Raw genomic sequence first — 21,186 nt, 5'->3', positions numbered from 1 at the left:
CAAAATAAAAACCAAACAAACCAGAATCTGAGCAAAACAGACAACTGAATTTATTATTCTTTTCAAGTTATTTACATTTGTTGAATTACAAAACGTGGAATGTGGCCAGAATCAAAGTGGGCTTGTTGAAAATGCAACAAAATACAGACGAGTTTTCCCTTTTCTTTTTTTTTGGCACATAAACTCACATGACTTCAGCAGTCACCTGTATGTGTGTATGTGTCTGTGTGTCTGCGTGTGTGTGTGTGTGTGTGTGTGTGTGTGTGTGTGTGTGTTTTACAATACAACAATGTGCTTGTGAATTTGTGCTCACTTTAGGCAGTGTTTTGCTTTTATCTACGGAGGAGTTTAAAAACAATCAGCTGATCAATAATACCACAAAACCTGCTGTGTTTGAAAGTTTGAGGTCTGGCTGCTTCCAGGATGAATTCACAGAACAACACTGACTTTGTACGGCTGCTTCCCTTATCTTCAGATGATGCAGCATTTCTGCTTCTTCACAGACTCTTTTTTTTTTATCAATACGACACTCACCAAACCCAAAAACAAGGGACCCTTTTTTTTATAAATTCAAAGTGCAATATCTTAAAAAATCTTCAACATACTTTAACAGAGAACCAAACAGTTACAGCTAGAGGCAGGAAGTGTTGGTTCCTTCCATCTATGTTAACACAATACGAACATGTCTGAACAATAAAATATCCCTGTGGAAAAGTCATACATGGTATCGCTGTAGAAATAGATTTCACACATGAGTAGTGGTCTGAACACTTCAGCAGAAATAAACCAGTGTGTGAGAAAAAACTGGAGGAAAACATTGGTTTATTTGCTACACATGACCTCCAGTTAAAGCCAGAAATCTGAGTAACTCAGGGCAGACCTGTCTTCAGTTTTGAATCAGTGTGAGAGTTTTTAAATTTCCCAAATCTTTAAGAAATAGTCTCTAAAAGCTTTGATAATCTGCTCTGTTTTTCCTTTAATCTAACCCTATATGGATCTATTTGCAGACGCTAACAGTTATCTTTCCTTCACTCTTTTTTCACATGAACTTTACCAAAGATCTCAGCAGGGAACACTCTGTAAACAAGTTCTGAGGAGCAGAAAACTAAATCCAGCGCCTCTGTATGGCTCCATCTCTCTTTGCAGCGCCTGTGACGACCGTTCAGGCCAAATTCATTTCCGTCTGTCTCATAACCAGCTCTTTACAGACTTTTAAGCTCCAGTCAGTCACCTTCACTTTGTGTTGATTTTGGCGCTTCCTCTGGTCAAAGTGCTAATTCTGTCCCATACACAAACAAGTGTTTTCTGTCTGAAGAACTCTCACCCTGCCGCCTCCTAAAAACTGAATCTATCACTCATTAACACATTGTGTGGAAAACGCATAACCATCTGTTTGCTGTCTGACACCTACACTTCATGGCAGTGGATTAAAAATAGCTGTATAGAAATGATCACTCTTCATGCTGATGGTGTCGTTTGCTCTGTAAATCATAAGGAGTCATCATCATCATCATCATCACGAGCTGATAAAACCTCCTCACAGGGGCTTTAAAAAGAGTTTACATAACCTCAGCAAACACTGATATTTCACTTGAGAGACCACCACAACAAACAACACTCAATCATGCTCGTGTCTCCTGCTGTTATCCTTCAACACTCACATCAAGACATCGCCTTGACAGTAGCGTCTCCTCCACTTCAGCGGGCGGTGTCATTAACATCATTCGGGACTGCAGGAGAAGATGTGACGGAGCGGGTGAAGAGGGGAGTGATGAAAAAAAGAGTGGTGGAGTGATGTGTGGGCGGCTGCAGATAATCTCTCAGACACTACAAGGTGTCTTGCTGCCATCTCTGAGATGGTGGTTGCCAGGCAACAGCATCCTTTATAGTCCTTCTTTGGGTGGTAACTAGGTTACCCCAACTTACTGGCATCATGTTGGCTTTTATTTTTTTTTTGGCTGAATTTCAACAGCGTAACAGTTTCTCTCTTCCTGACGGTTGACAACATTAACCAGCTGGTTTGAACCAAAGTGTCCCATCAGGTCCCTGTAGGCTGGTGAGGGGAAGAAGGCTTACACCAGTTCATCCAGAAGAGTCCCTATGCTGTGATGCTGCTCCGGGGGGCCCGCTATGGGTTTGTTACACATGGGGCAAACGCAGCGCACCTCCAGCCACTTTACCAGACACCTAAGAAGATTAAAAAGACAAAGAGACATATTATAAGGGACCAAACAGAGAACTTTTTTTGCTATTTCCTCCATGGGATCATTAATCCTCTGAATCACTTTGATCTACTGGAACCAAAGCCCCTCATGGCCAGAGTAGACCACTGGAAAACTCAAATTGTAAGCCCCATGTACAGAAACAAAGCCCTCTAAGTCATCAGTTTCTTCTCCCAGTTTCCTTCTCTATCCATCACTCCATCTCACAATAAAACTAGAAACGCACTCAGAGATTGCAGACCTCCACCAAGCATATTGTGATTGTCACGCAACACTTTAGTCCTACTTTAATGTTATACTCCCTTTCAGCAGACTGTCTGCTACAATTTGGTGTTAGTTGCAGGTTTGTACCATAATTTGTTACCTGACACTGTTGAAAATTATGATGACCAGTATATATTTCATATTCCAGATCTTAGTATACAGAATTTTGTCAGGATCTGGATCGTACTTTAACATTTGTCAGAAATTAGCATGACCTTGTCTTGTCCTGTATTTTGCAAAGCATTTATCATGGAGTTATATACACATATGGTGAAAACGGCCCTATCTCACGATGACAAAGAATCGTTGTAATAATAGCCCCTGACAAACTGTTTTCAAACTAAAACTGAAGTAAAGTTAGAATTTTTAATTCTAAAATAATCAAAGATTTAAGTGTGAAATCTGTATTTAAGAGCAACAGTGGAGTTGACAGACTGTGCCCCTGTGCCGTGTCAAAGCTTTGCACAACTCTATCTTAATGTGAAAACCACAAATGAAGGTCTTCACTCCTTCGTTCCTGTATGTAGGCCATTCTTCCTGCTCTATTTTCTTTCCAGTGCTTCGACTTTACTACATCATCAATGTCCCTGCATTCACTTTCCTGACACTCACAATGATTTTTTAGCCTACGTTCCTCCTGCAGTCCTAAAATATCGATGCTATTTTCTCATTCAGACCTGCTGTTGCACAACCATCCACCTCCAGGAGCGCTGAGGGGGATTCAGCTGAGAGTTTTATGTCTTCCTCTATAGATATTAGTCACGGTGGAGTCTAATCCATGTATTCTTTCTGTCTGATATTTTTAAATACATTGATTTCACTCATGGTGTCTAGAAAAGAAGGAAGAGCTTGAAAACATGGAAGAAGATAGAAAAATCAACCTACCAAGAACTGTTGTTTATTTTACCTTATAAATTCCATATAAACCACTTTCTACAACCATAAGTCGCTGCTACAGGAGAGGTTTTGCTATAAGCTATAAGCCACTGTTAACTTCAGCTTTCCAAAACTGAAAACCAAGGAGACACACTGCAAGCAGATTGAACTGGACAGTCATACCACATATTACATCCAGTAGGCAGTAGGAGGTTTTGAGAACATGCTTCTGTCCTGCCTTTACTGAACAAGACCTCCAGCAGTGCCACGCTGCAGTCACACTTGACCAGAACTAACCCAGATCACTGAACTTCATTTCAAACACTAACATTTTCATTTCAATAAGGCTGTGCAGGTACAAAGTGGTAACAAGAGCAAAGACGAGAAGCCATGCTGTTCTCTCTGGTACTCACTTTCTGTGGAAAGCATGTTGGCATGGCAACACCCCTAGCTCGTCTTTTACTTTGAAGTCCTCCAGACAAACGGCGCACGTCTGCTGTGAGAGAGACGGACAGATTAATACAGACAGGGAGAGAGCACGGTCACTGGATGACGTTACTGAACAGTACTTAAGGATTCTTTCTCTTCCCTGTTTTGTTTATATTCATCATCATGAATCATGTTCTTACCCCATGAAGATTCAGCTTTTTGGGGTCTCCTTTTAAAACCACCTGCAGGGGGCGATGCACGCAGAAAATGTTTAGAGTTTTTTGACTGGGACCTTTCAGAGTCATAAATACAAGTAAAGGTTTGTTTTTACCTCTCTGTATCCAAAGCGTTCACTCTGGGCTTGGTGTCGTAGTTTGCTGTAGACCAGGAGAGAAAGTAGGAAACACATTGATGAATACACTTTAAAAAAATCTTAAAAAGGTTTACTTGTAATGATTTCAACCTTTACTCATTTTATTATATAAATTTTGTTTATTTTGTTGTACATTTACCTTGGAGTGTAAGGGGATACCTAACATTGCATTTAAGAACAGTTTAAATATTTATAAACTAAAATATGCAGCAAAATAGAGTTTAATTCTGCTTGGAAAGCTTCATTACCTGTGTGCCTGATATGTGGCAATATTAGCAAACAAAAAAATTGTAATGTTGAGAGACATTTTGAGAACAAGCTCACAGCATTTGCGGAAAAGTACTAAACTGAAGATGAGCGAAAGAGATCCATCCAGGGACTGCTACGGAAAGCTGAGCAGGACAAACATATTTTCAAGAAGTGGATCAACTCTCCAAATTCAATTGCTGATTTGAATCATCTTTTATTGCATTAAAAATTGATTCATTCAATCAGTACTTTGGAGAGATAAGGGCTAGTAAGAAATCAGTCTTAGGACATCCCAAAATACTCGACTAAAAGCAAGAAGATGCATTTTTAAAGCCATGGCAGAGATTGATCAGTGTTGTGGTTTGAAGTGTGACCTTGTCAACTGGTGACTTTCAGCCCTTCAAATGCTTTTAGATTACCATTAAATAATTCTCTGAGCAGTAGATTTTGACATTGTAATAAAAAATGAACTAGGATACATTACGACTTCTTCCAGGGCCAGATCAACTACCCAAGAACCAGATTTAGACTCTGATTCCTGCTTTCAAAATACATAGTTCCTCAAAAGGTTTTAGTTCCTGGGGAAAGTTCCTGCAGTGAAAAAGCACCTATTGAGTGTCATTAAACCTTGATGACGCAGGGTAAGGCTTGGGAAGTAGAGATAAACTGATATGGATATTCTGGGGTCGATACCAATACTGATTATTGGTAGGCAAGGAGGCCAGTAACCGATATTTGAAGCCGATATTCATTTCCTGTCAAAGTAAAATATTGGCATAAAAATTTTGAACAATACAAACTCCAACACTTGACTGCATTTGTTGCCTTCAAGCATGTGTTTATTAAACAGCTCCCAGGCTCAGCAGCATGTTTTATAAAGTTAAATGAAAACTTTAAAAAAATAAATAGTCAAAGTTTTCTACAGTAAGTAAAGTTTTCCAAAATTTCTATGTAACTGCAATAAAACTGGACAGAATCAAGTTTGTGCTGCCTTTTACAGGCATGTTATGCAGTTGAATTAATTTTCTGTTTGGTTTTACATAGCTGATTTTACATGTTTTGACCATCTAGAGCTTTCATAGTGGAGAGAAGCATCAACAAGCAGCTCCTGAATGTCTGCAGTTCAAAACATTTCTTATCATATTTTAGGGGGCAGAAAAACATATTCCTGTGGGTATTGATAAGAGGACTGATTTTTGTGTCTGTAGAAGTAAAAATAAGCTCATAGACAGTAAGATAGTCTCGATGCTAATTGCGTTAGCCCGTCAATGGGATTTTTCATTGACGTTAGAATTATCGGCCTTTGGATTAAAAAAAGGCCAATGCCGATACGCCTCAAAATACCAAATATCGGCCATGATAATCGGCCCAGACGATAATCGGTCTATCCCTATTGGGAAGTATGGAAAAGGCCTGCTCTGGGGAATATCATAACATATCTGGTGGATCCATGTTTGTTGTTGCTGGTGGCAACCATTAAACATGTTTGCATGTTTGAGAAGTCACATTTTTCACATCAGTTTTGTCATGAATTGTGAGTGTAAAATCTCAACTTTCAAAGTAGTTCAAACAATGTCCTAATGTACATGATTGGTCAAAAATGACATCATTATTTCTAAAATGTAATCATATTTGTCTTTAGGCTGTTGTGCTGATGTGAACTGCTCTCTACTTTATTATTTGAAGTTAAGGATGTATGATAATTCAACATGAGGCACAGACTAAAGTTTGAGTGGTTAAATTATGGGACAGCGTGTGAAACAGAAGCCGTGTAATTGCTGGGTAAACACTGGTAATTAACAGTGTTTGAGATCTACAGTAACACACACAATGTACAGAGACATGATCCTCATGAACACACACAGTGTTTCCAAGTAATCCTGCAACTACACGCAAATGCTTACAAAACACACACACACACACACACACACACACACACACACACACACACACACACACACAGCTAATGAGCATGTTGCCTCTTTGAATCCCTGCACCACCCCTGAACCAACAATGGAGAGGAGATCTTTATCGCCGTGGCGAGCTGTGTCTGCTCCGGTGGTTATTTTCAGCCTCCTGTTTTTACACAACTAAACATAGACACAAATGTCTATCATTGTCTGTGATTGGAGCCTGAAACTAAATGCAGGAACAGCACCTGAGATTAAAGAAGAGAGTTTATTTGTGATCTCAACATCATTAAAAAAAATGTATAAGATTGCTTCTTTAAGTATGAAAGTGACAGTTATCATTTGTTTTTGTCATTTGGTTTATTGTTTACGCTGATTGCAGCAAACAGTCTCCAGAGCAGAACAATGTGAGGATACGTGTTTAACATGTGTTGAGGTTTCCCAGAGCCTGCAGAGTGAAGTGATGTGGGTGAAAGGGGGGCAAGGCACTGATTTTAGAGTTTTTGTTCAGCTATTGTGCCTAAGAACAGAAATCCTCATTCAGTTGCTGTGAGCAGTTCTCATTGTGTGAGCACAACAAAAATCAACAGGTGTACAGGATACACAGAAAACATTAAAAATACTGTTTCACAACAGCTTTCCTCTGATGCACAATAAATAATAGATCATTTCCATGGTAACTGGTCTCAAACAAGCTAATATTTTGCTCCATATGAATATTTCAGGATGTGTAAGGACTTTATTTTGAGACTTTTATTAAGTTGGGCAGTCTGGTTAGTGAATTAAACATTTTAGACTCACTCTAACATTCAACATTAAGTATTCTCTTTTCTTCAGACGGATATGTTTAAAGAGTTCAACATTTCAATGTAAGACCCTTTTATCTTATACTTTTTTGACTGTATGACTGTTTTGTTCCACTTTATTTTTTTAATTAAAGTGAAAGAGAAATAAAGTTTTTCACTAATGTTACTTCCACTATTTGCATTTTTAAAATCTGTCTTGTTTTATTTACATAAATTTTAACAAAATATTTATTGTATTTGGAAATGTGATGCCTCAAAACTGCCTTTAAGTTTCATTTTAAACCTGTATTTAATCTCTCAAGAACATTAAGGTTTTCCTCATTTACAGTGTCGCTAAAAAGCAGGCATAACAAGAACAATGGAGAAACACATGTTAACATTTACAAAACAGAAAATTTATTACATCAGTTGCAGTGTGAGACACTGTGGTTAGAAATCAAAGTGTTAAACACCAGATTTTAGAGTCTTCTTCCCAGTCAGACACTTTTTATAGCTTTAATCGATGTAATAGATGTTTCTGTCCTGATGAGCGTCTGACTCTGTAACTGTGTCTCTACATGTGTTAACAGAGAAGCTCCAGCCTCACCGCTCTGCAGTCAGAGCATCCACGTTTAACTGTCTCAATTTATTTCGCCCAATCTCTGTCTGCTTTCCAATCCCTGGGGGTAAGATGGTATCTGTGCAACCATTTTCTGGTTTTATGGAGCTGCAGGCGATAGGAGAAGCACTTTCTAATAATAAGAAGTTACAATTACCAGTCATGTTTCCCGTCAGCTGACAAACTGCCCTATCAAGCTGCAGAAGCTGTTTTTTCTCTCCTCAGGGATGTGATCCCTTTGAGGGAAATCTCAGGTCTGGTCTCAAGGACTGCTGGCAGGAAATTAAGTGAATCAGTGCTTTTATTTGAGGAAAGTGGCTCCAGTTTATATCTGGTCTCAGTCACTCTGTTGTCTATGTGTAAGTTCTTCAGATGTCTCTCTGACAGCTGTGGATGCCGTGCAACTCTACCAGAACATCTAAAAACTGGCTGCTAATGAATAAAAAATGGCAATGACGTGAGTTACACATTATATAAAACACAAGTGTTTCAGTGTTTGGAAATTAATGCTTACTTCTCTTTTTGTAATACGGATTGCTTTCACAGGAAAAAAAATCTGCAGCCTCATCAAAATTTAGTTCAGTAACTTTCCTCAACTACAGTTCTTATAGCATTAAAATCATAAAGCTGAACTTATGCTATTTGATTTGAATATGAGAATGTACTTTAAAGGTCCCATATTGTGCAAAAATCACTTTATTAAGTCTTTTAGTGAAATTTGTGGGTCTTTGGCTTTCCTCCCAGCTCACAAAATGTGATATTTGATGACAAAACCTGTACTTAGTAGTGCTTGTGAATGTAAACTTCAGACCTAAAACGAGCTGTTTGGAATTTCCGGGGTTTGCCGACGTCAGCGAGTCCCTTTTTTGACCAATCAGGAGCAAGTCTGACCTGATTGGTCCACCGGAGCAAATACCCCCAAACCCCCTCCCCGACCTCTCCTCTCCCTGCTGCTGGAGAGATTTCTCTGCAGCTGCGGGGAGAGGAGTGTGGCAGTTGTTGGCTGTAAACAGCCACATAGTTCCATGCTCAAGCTCCCCATCTCGACAGAAGACAAGACTAAGTGGCTAGAGTTCATTTATGAGGGAAATGTGCCAGCTACACTCAGTAAAACTGTGCATGTGTGTGCTAGTCACTTCACGGCCGACTGCTTTTCCAACTTTGGACAGTACAACAGAGGGCTAGCGAATAGACTGGTCCTGAATCCAGGTGTATTACCAAACATCTGCCAACAAACCTCGGACCCTGGAAATGTGAGTGTTTTAAATGCTGTGTGCTGTGGAGCAGATATAAGAGCCTCCCCAGTGTCCCCCCGTCTGTGATAGCTTCAGGATGCTAACTGTAGCTGCCGTTAGCCTGTTGTTTTAGCCTGTAATGTTACGATAAACGAGCGTCGCTGTTTTCTAAACATTGTGCACTTGGAGCTTGTGACGCCACTCTCAGTGCCGCTCAAGAGCGGGGCGGTATCAGCGGTGGCTTGTTAACATATGAAGGTCACGCCCACTAAATCAGACCATTCTGAACAGAGGGGCTATGAGAGCCTGGAAATAATGCTGCTGTGCTTGATTTATTGGCTTTTTTGGACCAAAACATGTTACTACCAACTCATGAAGTCATCATTGATCCATATTAAACTGCAGAAAAGGAGTAGAATATGGCACCTTTAAAACCACCTCATGGTAGCTGGTTAGCTGAAAAAAGTCTAAGATTGAGTAATGGGAAGGTAAAGGATCTTGTTAGTTGAGATCACTGAATGTATAAAATGATGGATGAGATGACAGAATTCCGACAGTGAAGCCAAAACATTCAGAGCACCTCCTGCTTACTATGCATAAATTCTGCCTCCTTCATGTCGACTGATGGGACATGAGTCAAATTACCTTCAAAATACACATCCAGTCACTGGACATAACTTCACTAGTGCTAGCTTATCAGTCTGATTAATACCTGAATTTCTGACTGAGGTTTATTCCTGCCCTGTAATCAAATGAAGCATCTGTAGCACTGTGTTCAAAACATCAGAAAAGAAGACAAGGATCGGTGAGAGAACGCCAAACAAACAACAACATAAAACTTTTTAACCAGTGTTCACTTTAAAAAATGCACGATATAATTTGTTTGATTGCTAAGTTGAATGAATATTTTTATTATCTCAAAGAGGTAAGACACTTGTGCCAAGACTCTGATTCCTAAAGTTAAGTAGGTGTAATACATCTGTCCGCCACATGAATTGTACCAGTCATCTTTTGATACCTTTAACCCTTAAAAGCGGTTTGTTTTAAGTTAAAACACATCAAATTTGTCTAAAAGTAAGCAGAAACAGTTTGGTTTAGCCACAAGAATATATAGAGGTAGAATTTTTTAATATTTTTTGTTGAATAGGTGTATTATATGATGGGTTAAGCCATTTAAAAGATCATGTCTGATCAGTGCATTTCTATGAACTGCAAGCAGACCTGGCTGTAAGAGCACACTTCTGTTCAATTAAAGCTACATTACTTAGTTTTAATTGAGGCACCCTTATTTAACCGTTGTGTACACTCTTGGAGCACAATGTATGTCACTATTTTCTGATTGTGGGAGTTAAAATCATTGAGAGTCCCCAGTGAATCAGTCGGCCTTTCTTCGCTCTCAATGCTCTTTAGAAGATGTGATACAATCGCTCTGAATGATTAAAGGAAAAACCTTCAGACACATTAATTAATTTATTTTTTCTAAATGAAGCGTCTCTGTCAGCATCACAATCAAATATTACAAACTCTGTGTCACGCAGGAGCCTGTCTGAGAGGGATAAAAAGGAAACCTGCACCCAGCAGAGAACATCATTCATGGCTCAGCACTCATAGATCAGCCAGTCTATAAATGAACCCACAACCACACATCTACCCAAGAAAACACTCAGCGTGTTAATGGGTCCAAGAGGAAGTGATTCACTGGTTATGATTCATAGATAAGTGCTGGAAATCGAACGGGTCTGAGCTTTTCTGACCGTGCTGAAGTCTTTGATGAGCCCAAGGGCGAAGAAAATGTTCAAGATTAAAGAAGACAGCTTCACTTCAACACTGTATCGTGGGTCTCAATCTATCAAAAGATACTTCAGACTTAAGACATAACAATAAAGAAGAAATAGATTCACTTTTACTTCAAATTAAAAGCATCATGTTACGGTTTATCTATCACCTCTTAGGAATTTCCTGTTGAGATGAGTTTTTCTAATCCACTGTGAATTTATTTCATCACCGACCCTGAAAACGATAAATGGACTTACGTAGCGCTTCTCTGCTCTTTCTGACCACTCACAGCACTTTACAACACAGGTCTCATCCACCCATTCACACCACATTCATACACCGAAGGCAAAGAGCTATTGATCCATTCAAACACATCCACACACCTCTGACTAACACCACAAGCAATTTGGGGTTCAGTGTCTTGCCCAGCGACACGTCCGCAAGTGATTGTGGGTGCTGGCAACAACCCTGTGAGTGAAAGATGATCCAGATAAGGAACTGCTCTCACTGTGAAGTGCACTCGAGAGACATTTGGTCACATGACCATAAGCAATTAAAGTAAATTAATGTATTCTTAAGGTAGACTAAATTATGTTAATGAGCTAAATAAGAATTAGAGGTGTCCCAGTCCGATATTGATATCGGATATCAGTCCAATATCAGCAAAAAAACAAGTATCAGATTATATCAGAATGCATCTAAAATCTTCGATATAAGCACTCAGGCATAACCAGACTCCGCTCCTGCTGTTTTTATTTGATTCATTTAGGTTATTATCTGGGTCTTCTAATTATTTTTTTTTAATTCAATAACTACTATATTCTCATGTTTAATGTTAAAATTTCTGTTACCCATTGGTTAATAATAAATGGATCAGTTTTTCCTCATACCTACTGTTGCTGACTATGTTTGAATAATATCATTTAATCAAGCCTTTTCTGACATGACAGACATACTACAAAATAAGTAATAAAAGTATCCATGTTTAATGCTGATATCGTATCAGAATAATATTGGTATCAGCCAATACTCAATGCTGCAGTATCAGTATCGTATCGAAAGTGAAAATGTAATATCGGGACATCCCTATTAAGAATTGGACTGACTTATCCAGCAGAAGAAGATTTTGTGATATAATGAAACAATTCAGAACAGCAACTTTGTAGAAATAAGGATGAACCTTTCCATGAATATGTCCATTTCCTACCATGTGGCTCCTTACATGACAAGAGTAGAGACCCATTTTCCTTTTACAACTTCAGTCACTACTTGTCACAGTTTCTTTAGATTAAAATTAGAAATTTATAATGGCTTATTTACCTTCTGTAGTATTCAAGAGTAGTTGCATTTGGACCCTGAGTATTTCAAGACATTTGAGCTTTTAAGAGTGGCACAATGATAATACAGCCTGGGCCTTATGATGAGTTTTTCTGGTGACTTTGGGGTCAAAATTAAATGCAATTGAGCTTAAAGACAAACATCTTTCATTGTTGTTTGAAATGATTAAAATCTTATTGTTGGAAAAACAGGGTGAAAAATGCATGAATGTTTAAAATGTGCCTCACCAGTTAAAGTATATGTTATGCTAATCTTTAAATAGCATGTTGGGTCTTAACGTCTTTGACCACAAACATAAGTCTTTGCTACCTTGATTGTAGATCTATTCTCTTCATTTCTATTTAATTCAGTTTTATTCAGAATTCTCAGACACATGCTCAGTCATCCGTCTGCACGTGTTGTGATTCAGCAGAAGTGTTTGTACACTGCATACATTCATGTATGATGTGTTCATGTTTTCCCACCGTATGCTATTCAGAACATGTTTATTCTGAGCAAAGTTCCTCTACAGTTTTCATCGCCGCAGCCCGCACACATTGTGACGGTCAGCTTCCTGTTGCCTCATATCCTGTCCTTCAGACACACATGTCCCCTGAGCTCATCAGGGAGTTCAGTCAAAAGACAGAGAGGTCACCCTGTCCGTCTTTTTCTTCATACATCCTTTCCTTCCTCTTTCCCTCTCTCTTATAAACATGTACAGTCCCTACATAGAGTTGAGATTTTTTGCAAGATAAAGCCAGACATCACTTTATGTCAAGATCAAATCATCTCCATGCCGAAAGGCAGGGAGAGAGAAAAGTTGGTCTTTCTGGTGCTAACTAATAAAAGAACAAGACTGGTGCACAAACTGGATACTTACCACTACAGATTATGTTCATGTCGCTTGTGTACAAGAAGCACATTTTCCACTTCTAGGTGCTTCCTGTGCTAATCCAGTTTAATTTCCCCACATGGTACAATTTGTGTGGGCAGACCTGGATTTAAGGAACATCCCCAGGTGTTTTCTTGTGTTTAACCCGATCCAACCCACTCACAAGGTGAAGTGAGTCCGAGCTGCATGCCCCCTGTAGCTCTTTCACGGCTTGTTACGTTTATGTAATCTGATTCAACTGAGCTCTAACCTCCGTTTACAAACCAATGATTTTTACCAGAGGAAATCTTTCATCATATTTTCACTACTTTTTGTTATTCTATCAAGAATCCTTTGTTCCTCCTCACCAAGGTTATAATAGTTAACTAAAACAAAACTAAAAACGAAAACTGAAATTTAAAATACATTGCAGTTAACTCAAACTAATAAAAAAACTAGAAAAGAAAACAAAAACGATAAGTAAACTATAACTGTATCTTGTGTTCATAAAACTAACTCAAACTAACTAAAATTAAAGACAAAATTTCCTTAGTTATAGTTTCTGACAATATTAATAGCCTTTAGAATTTAAATTGAACCGACACATTTTCCCAACCAGTTTTATGACAGTTTTCGGCAGTTGTCAGTGCCGTACAGCACCATCATAGTGAGGTACTGGGACGTGATTGTTTACTGCACTGACTGGCTGTGCTCTGTGCTGCGATGAAACGTAGTGGAGCAATGAATCAGAGCATCTTTAATAGTTTCATTGCATGTGAGTCTGACTTTATTGTTACAGAGTCCAAGTTTCTAATTATTAAAGCTCATATTATATTGTTTAAATAATTTATGTTTATATTTTTTATATTAAGTTTATATCATTGTTTGTGTTTAAGGCAGCAGCCAACAGTTCAGTATCAGAATTGACTGAGCAGTGAGCACTATGTTGGACTTGAAAATAAACAGTATGACAAAATATTTACTCTGACCTTTTTGAATCCTGCACCTGGTTAATAAGGTATGAAAAAACTAAAACTAAACTAAAACTGAACTAAAACTAAGCCTTGTTGCAAAAATCAAAACTAAATTAAAACTAGAATGCCCGCTCTAAAACTAATTAAAACTAAACTGTAATGAGAAAAACAATGTCAAAACTAATTAAAACTAAACTATAATGACAAATCCAAAACTATTATAACCTTGCTCCTCACCTGATGAAGTAGCAGCAGAAGATGAGGCTCAGGATAAAAACAAAGATCCCAGTCCCAAATATGACCATGTAGATGTTGAGTGGGAGGTCCTGGAAGGTGATGGGCGGCATGGTGCACGACTTGTTGGAGTAAACCAGGCCCAGACCGCAGAAGCACCCTGAAGACAGACAGAGGGAGGGTTTAAAAACACAGCAACAGCAACAAGCATGAGTCAAAGTCATGGTGTTTGCTTTACAGGTGAAGAAAATATCAAATTTAAGCCATAAACTGATGATGAGTCTTTAAATGTGTTATTTAAACATTTCAGACTCTTTTTGTGGTAATCAGATCAGACGTCCCATCCATATATAACACCAATCACTGTAAAAATAAATGTCTCATGTCCTCAACTGAGGACTTCCAGGGAGAACTTTGAGCGCACTCCAATCCAAACAGATGGTTTTCCCATTAAAGGTGTCCTCTTTTGTCTCATCCTTCCTACTTTGAAGCTACTCTCCTGTGTGTTTGTTTTACCATGAAATAGATTATCACTGCAGCATGGCCATCTGCAGTCAAGGTCAGAGGTAGAAAGGTAGAGAGGGTGAGAGGGTGAGAGGTAGCCAGGTGGGGGAGGGTGAAGACGGAAGAGCAAATGTAGCATGACATTGGACAGAATGCAGTGTATAATGCTGACACAATTCACTGCTCTTTGTTTATTGTGTTGTTCATTCTCAAGGGATAAATGAAGAGTACATTCAATTCCCAGAGAAAGTAATGCAAAGAAGCCGCTGTAGATTAGACTGTTGGAGACACACACACTCTGAGAAGATGTCCCTGTGCATGTATGAGTAATGAGTAGCCAGTATCTGCATGTGAGAGGGGGCTATATGAGATCAGGGTCACACTAACCCAGAGAGTGATAGTGAATCAGAGCTAACACAGGACTCATCACAGGCGATGATATGAACAGAAACAGGAAGCAGAGTGTTACACAAAGCCTGAAGTGTCTCATCTTGCTCCTGAGTGAAATATAGGAAAACTTCAGGACATGAACCGATTCAGCTGCTGCTTATTTAAGTGTTAAGTTTGAATGTTCTTCTTTCTCTGTCCCTGCTCTGACGAGATCTAGGACAGGTGGATTTTTAACTGCAGTGGTGATCGTGTCTGTGAATGTTCCATCTGCCAAGTGAATGCTGGGACACGCTGTAGCTTTGAAAAACCCAGAACAGGATATAAATGTAAAAGGCTCTGATTGGTTGACTTACTGAGTGTTAGTAGACACTTGAATGGTTGACTATTTGGATGGAAAAGACAGAAATCTCAGGAAAGAGAGAAGAGTTTCATTTACAGAGATGAATAGATTAATAAATTGATTACATAAAAGAGTGAAAGAAAACAAAGATGGGGATGGATCAACAGATGGATACAAATATGGATGGGTGGATGAATGGATGGATGAATGGATGGATGGATGGATGGATGGATGGATGGATGGATAGATGGATGAATGGATGGAAGGATGGATAGATGGATGAAAGACGGATGGATGGATAGATGGAGGGTGAATGGAATGAAGGAATGATGGATGAATAGAAGGACTTGCATGACAGCTACTTGATGGATGGAATGATCTATGGATAGATGGATGGATGCAATTATGGATGGATGGATGGATGGATGGATGGATGGATGGATGGATGGATGGATGGATGGATGGATGGATGGATGGATGCAATTATGGATAGATACTTCAGCATTAGATGGATGGAAGATGAATGGATGAATCTTTGGATGGATGGATAAAGAGAGGATTTTTAAGTAAATGGAAACATAGATGATAGATACTTCAGCATTAGATGGATGGAAGATAAATGGATGAATTTATGGATGGGTGGATGATGGATGAATGGATGGATGGATGGATGGATGGATTGAGGATTTGTGGATAAATGAAAAGATAGATGGATGGACTGATGGATAACGGACAACTGGATGAATTTGTGAATGGACCGAAGGATGGATGGATGGATGGATGGATGGATGGATGGATGGATGGATGGATTGCTGAATGGATGGATGGGTGGATGGAGGGAGGGATGGATGGATGGATGGATGGATGGATGGATGGATGGATGGATGGATGGATGGATGGATGGATGGATGGATTTGTGGATAAATAGACAGACTGATGGATAGATGGATGGACTGATGGATAATGGATGGATGAATTAATTGATGGATGGATGAATGAGGATGGATGGGTGAATTTATGGATGGATTGCTGAACGGATGGATTGCTGAATGGATGGATGGATGGAGGACAAATAGACTGATGGATGAATTAATGTATGGATAAAAAGATGCATGAAGGACAATTGGATGAATTCATGGATGGACTGATGGATGATGGATTGATGGATTTAAGGATGGATGAGTAGTCCCCTGTGAGTACGATGTATGGATATATGGATGACGTGTGGATGGTCAGACCAACATTTGAAGGGGTGGATCTCAGGGGGATGGGCTCATAATGCAGACACATGCACAGAGAGACAGAGAGAAGAACAGATGAATACCTGGATTACATATCACAATAACATTTGGAAGGATGAATTAAAGGATGATGGAGAGACAAACAGAGGGATGAATGTAGACCTTTTCAGGCTTCATTTCCCTGTGGTGGGTATTGTTTTCTTGGGGCCAACTTTTTTCTTTTTTTTATCGATCCTGGTATTTCTAGTCCTGCCTGCAGCCAAAGTGACACGTTGACATTTCTATTTGACATTTCTCCCACCTCACAGTGGAAATTGCAGTATGAGACGATCAATACTTTCCACCTCTCAGTTCCACTCTCTCTGAATGAGAAGTGATCATCCATTTATGATGAATACAAATTCAAGACCACTATATTACCTCACTCAGCACGAAGCGATCTTTACAAGAGACCTTTGCCTGATCCTTCATCAGCACGGTTAAGGTGCATGAGTAAATTAAACGGATACTAATTAGAGGTCAGATGCAGGGTCAAGGCCAAGGTTTCATAAATACTGAGGTCATCACTCCTCCTGACACAGCTCATGCAAGATCTATAGGAGTGTTGTCCAATGGACTAAATTCTAAACAGATCAGAATTTAGAGCCCAGATAAGGTAACATTAGCCACGTATACATAGACCCAAATATTCCGCTTGCATTCGGTTGATTTGCTCAAAGTGAAAGAATTTAACCTTTGTATACACCTCATTCCGAAAGAAAAGTGCCAATCTGAATGGACATTTAATCGGTTTCACAGGGGTGGAGGAAAGTTTGCTTTTGATCCAAACTTTGAAGAACTGAACATAATTTCAAGACTGGACGGACACTCGCAATACGGAGTATTGCAATACCGTGATAAAAAAAAAAACGTTGTCCTCCTTCTTTGATAAATCACGTGATGTTTACGTTTTTCTGCACATGCCCCATTGAGTATTCTGTTTGATTACAGCAGCACATGTAGACCAGAGATTGTAATATTTCTTTCCATGTATACTATTGTTTTCGGAAAAGTCATTCAGAAAGATTCCATTCAGAAAGACGGAAAACTCCTCATGTAACCGTGGCTACTGGCTCCTTGGCTGAAAATAAACAGAATCACCCTTTAAATAACAACATGTGTTTGGTAAACGTGCACTACAGACCCCTTTTCATGTCATTAGATCCTCCATATTCATGACTTCATTGTCCACCTTAGACACTGGACACAAGACCGTGAGCCCAAATGTCGTCCACCATGTTTACATTTGCAGTGTCTGCAGCACAAAGACCATCAGCAGATAAAGACACAGTGAGTGGGGCTGTTGGCTATCTCCTCTTGTATTCATGTCAGTGCACAGCTGATGCCACAAATCACCTGTGAAGCTGCTGCTGCTTGCTCTCTCTATCTGGGTCATCGTATTCAAGTCTTTGTGATTGCTATGTCACGACTGTCTGCCCGTCTGTATGGATGGATGGGCTTTCACTTCTTCTCGCTTCCCTCCACGTTTGTATGTGTCAAAAGCAGACAGCATGTTCACTTTTGGGTGGGGCCACCATGCATGACCACTGACCTATATAGTGGCACACTCAAGATGCTCCCCCATCGCCGTGGTGCCAAGAGTAGCAGATGCAGGAAAAAGGATTGAGGCTGGCGAGTTTAAATTCCCATTTTGGACAAGATTGAGTCAGAATGCATGTTAAGCTTCAGCTGTCAGGCAGATTCTTGTTTTTTTTTTGGTCACAAAAGGCAGGAGAATCCCTCCGTGATTTGACGGAGCTGTAGAATATCTTGACTATGGCAGCTTTGCTGACAGCCCCTACGAGATGCCTTCAGGGGTTTTGTCCCATATACTGCCGCGTTAACACAAAGCTACTTCTGCCGTCGCTGCTTTCCCGCTCTAAAGACAGAACTTCCTATCAAATATTCAGCAGTTCACATGGGGGGGAACACTCAAGCCTGCATGCATGATGACTGCTGCCAGTTCATCCAAGAAGAAGAAAGTAGGTTGGGCCCCAAACTCACCCCTGAAAGCATGAAAGCGCTACATGTGTCACACATAATCGCAGGGACAAACAAGCATGATCACACACACACTGACACACAGAGGAGACGCTGAGCGAAGGCACAGGGAGGAGAATGCCTCATTTTTCCAGCAGAATGTCACTCTTTGATACCATTTGTGGCTCTGTGTGTATGTGTGTGTGTGTTTTCCCCCATGGCCAGCAGCACAAAGGGAGTAATTGTTCTTGTCTGAACACCAACAACAGTCCCCCAAGAAGGCTGTTACTGCTGCACTCCATGAACACTAAAGTCAGATGAAAAATGAAATACCCCAAATCTAGCATCTTCATCAGTGACACGTGTAATTTCGCTGCAGTTAATAGAGTCATACTTGTGTGAAAAGAGGCAAAAGCTTCTCTGTGTGAAAAAAGCTATTTTAAACATGATACACGGGTTGTTCAGACTTTGTCACAGCTGAAGGTAACTTGTCAAGGCCACAAGGAGCGTCAGAGAGGAGTGAAAGATAGAGTCAGTATAAACATGATTAGCCTTAGAGGCAAAATCTAACAAAGCACAAAAGCCGGCCTTGTGTGGCTCTCAGTAGAATAAATTAGAGGGAAATAAAGGACCCTATTGACCAAGACATCTATAACATCATTAATTAATTTAGAAAAGAGTTAACAGGTAGTGGTAAAGAAATTACAATGTTATTCCATTATCAACTGTGTGCCAAATAGCTTCTTGATGTGTTGTTTTGACACTTTAAATTAACCTGTTGTGCCATCATTTGTTTGTTTATTCATCCGTTATGTTTGTGTGCACTGATTCTGCAATGGTCACTTAGCATTACACAAAGGAAGTGTGCCCTTGACAATTGCACATGGTGAAAAAGTGACCATATCTTGCATTTCAACACAAAATCTCATTTTTGTTTAATCTTACATTACACGTGAAAGAGATTAATTCCTTCAAAGTAAGCTTGAATCAGGAAACCAGTGGCAAAATAGCATGAAAGGCATTTAAATGATCAACAGAGTGGATTAGTGGCAATGCATTTGTGTTTATCCCCTTATCAAAAGAGTTTATGATAATGTAGTTGTATATGGAAATGATTGTGTGTTGAGATAAAGCTTAAGCAACCTTATTTTACTCCATTGTTTGGGATTTTCCTGTTGGTTTCCACTCCTCTGTGGAGTTACATCTTGGAAAAAATACATCAATGAGCACGCATATAATATATTACACAGCCTTTCAGAGTGATAACCCATTTATGGGATTTTAACATTCTGCTAATGCATTTCATTGTGGTGATAAACAGTGATTAAACTCAATGTACACGACCAACAAGTCCAAACAGGAGTGATTTTTGTGTTTTCTGACTCCTCACAATGGAAATGTCTATATTTGGAAACAGTGGGTGATTCAGACACTACAGCCTACAGTCTAATATACTCCTGTCATGTTAGCTGCAGTGTTCTGATATAACAGGCTGTATTTTTAAACATTAGGCCTAACTAAACAGAGCTCGGACACAATAAAATGACTGCTCACCGTTACACCACTGAAACGGGTGCATCAATGCACCAGAGGGAGTCCTTGCCGGCGGGGTCGGATTCGTGTTTACCAACAAGGCGCAGCTTCTTCCACGCGAGCACACGGATGAGGGTGACCACGAACAAAGTGCACGAGCAGTTTGAAGGGTTAGCGAGACGTTAGCACCTTGACACGCCGTATAAAATGTAATAAGACAGCATTTTATCGGAAGTTGAAGCTTGGATTTCCCACATTATTTTGTTCCGTTTCCTGTCGTGTCAAAAAGAAGAAATGTTGACGTGGATGTCCTCTTATTTCTTCTCCTCGTGGCTATTCTGGACTCTGTTTTTATTAATAGGTGGCATAACATTGACCCAGCGGCAGCATCTGTTTGAGAAAGGAGAAAACTAGAGCACTGGCTCGACGTTCCTGCTCCCGCCCCCACAAACGTGACTGACAGGCGAGGGAGCCAATCAGCAAGCAGTCTGGGTCAGCTTGCGTTGTGAGGGCCTGTCAGTGTATCTTTCCATCTTTTTCAGTTTAGTAATGCCAGTATGGACGCCAATTTGGAAAACAAGGACAAGTTAAAAAATAAAAATAAAATCATTTGTTAATAATAATAATAATAATAATAATAATAATAATAATAATAATAATAATAATAATAATAATTTCAATAAAAACAATAATAATAATAATGATAAATAGAATTACAGAAAAAGTTTTTTTTTAATAATTGATTATTTTGAACCGGCTGGAATGTGCTTCCATATGCATGTTTTAAGACAAGGTAAGATTTATTTCAACTTCCCTGAGGGTAAAAGTTTGGCATATGACCCATTTGACCCCCATAAGTTCAGTGTATTTTGTTCATGTATATAAAGACTTGTAACATGCTTAAAATGTAAAAATGAAAACTTCCTTTAGATTCCTTAAAAATTTTAAATTGACTACATTATAAATTTAGCAAAATGATTTAAAATAAAGGGCTAGTCAAATTTTTGATCAACGATGACTCCATT

The 21,186-nt window shown here is 39.3% G+C and overlaps 1 protein-coding gene across 2 annotated transcripts; it reads right to left on the bottom strand.

Annotated features, from left to right (window-relative positions):
* Positions 1–28: 28 nt before the first annotated feature.
* On the bottom strand, positions 29–20,586 carry rnf122 (ring finger protein 122). Of its 2 annotated transcripts, none has more exons than XM_074670090.1 (6): positions 20,183–20,586; positions 14,138–14,294; positions 4,123–4,168; positions 3,992–4,033; positions 3,776–3,855; positions 29–2,187 (listed from the first exon to the last, which is right to left on the bottom strand). In XM_074670090.1, exons 1-6 carry the CDS (start codon positions 20,205–20,207, stop codon positions 2,073–2,075), a joined length of 465 nt encoding a protein of 154 aa, XP_074526191.1. In that variant the 5' UTR covers positions 20,208–20,586; the 3' UTR covers positions 29–2,072. The 2 variants fall into 2 exon arrangements, with proteins under 2 accessions (XP_074526191.1, XP_074526190.1); XM_074670089.1 differs by having other exon boundaries at positions 3,776–3,858; positions 20,183–20,585.
* Positions 20,587–21,186: the final 600 nt, after the last annotated feature.

Source organism: Halichoeres trimaculatus, unplaced genomic scaffold (assembly GCF_033239565.1).
Source record: "Halichoeres trimaculatus isolate MK-OKI-2021-1 unplaced genomic scaffold, fHalTri1.1 fHalTri1_scaffold_5, whole genome shotgun sequence".
Classification (NCBI taxonomy): domain Eukaryota; kingdom Metazoa; phylum Chordata; class Actinopteri; order Labriformes; family Labridae; genus Halichoeres; species Halichoeres trimaculatus.
The sequence above is the reverse complement of the archived record's forward strand: the minus strand, read 5'-3'. Positions and strand labels throughout refer to the sequence as shown.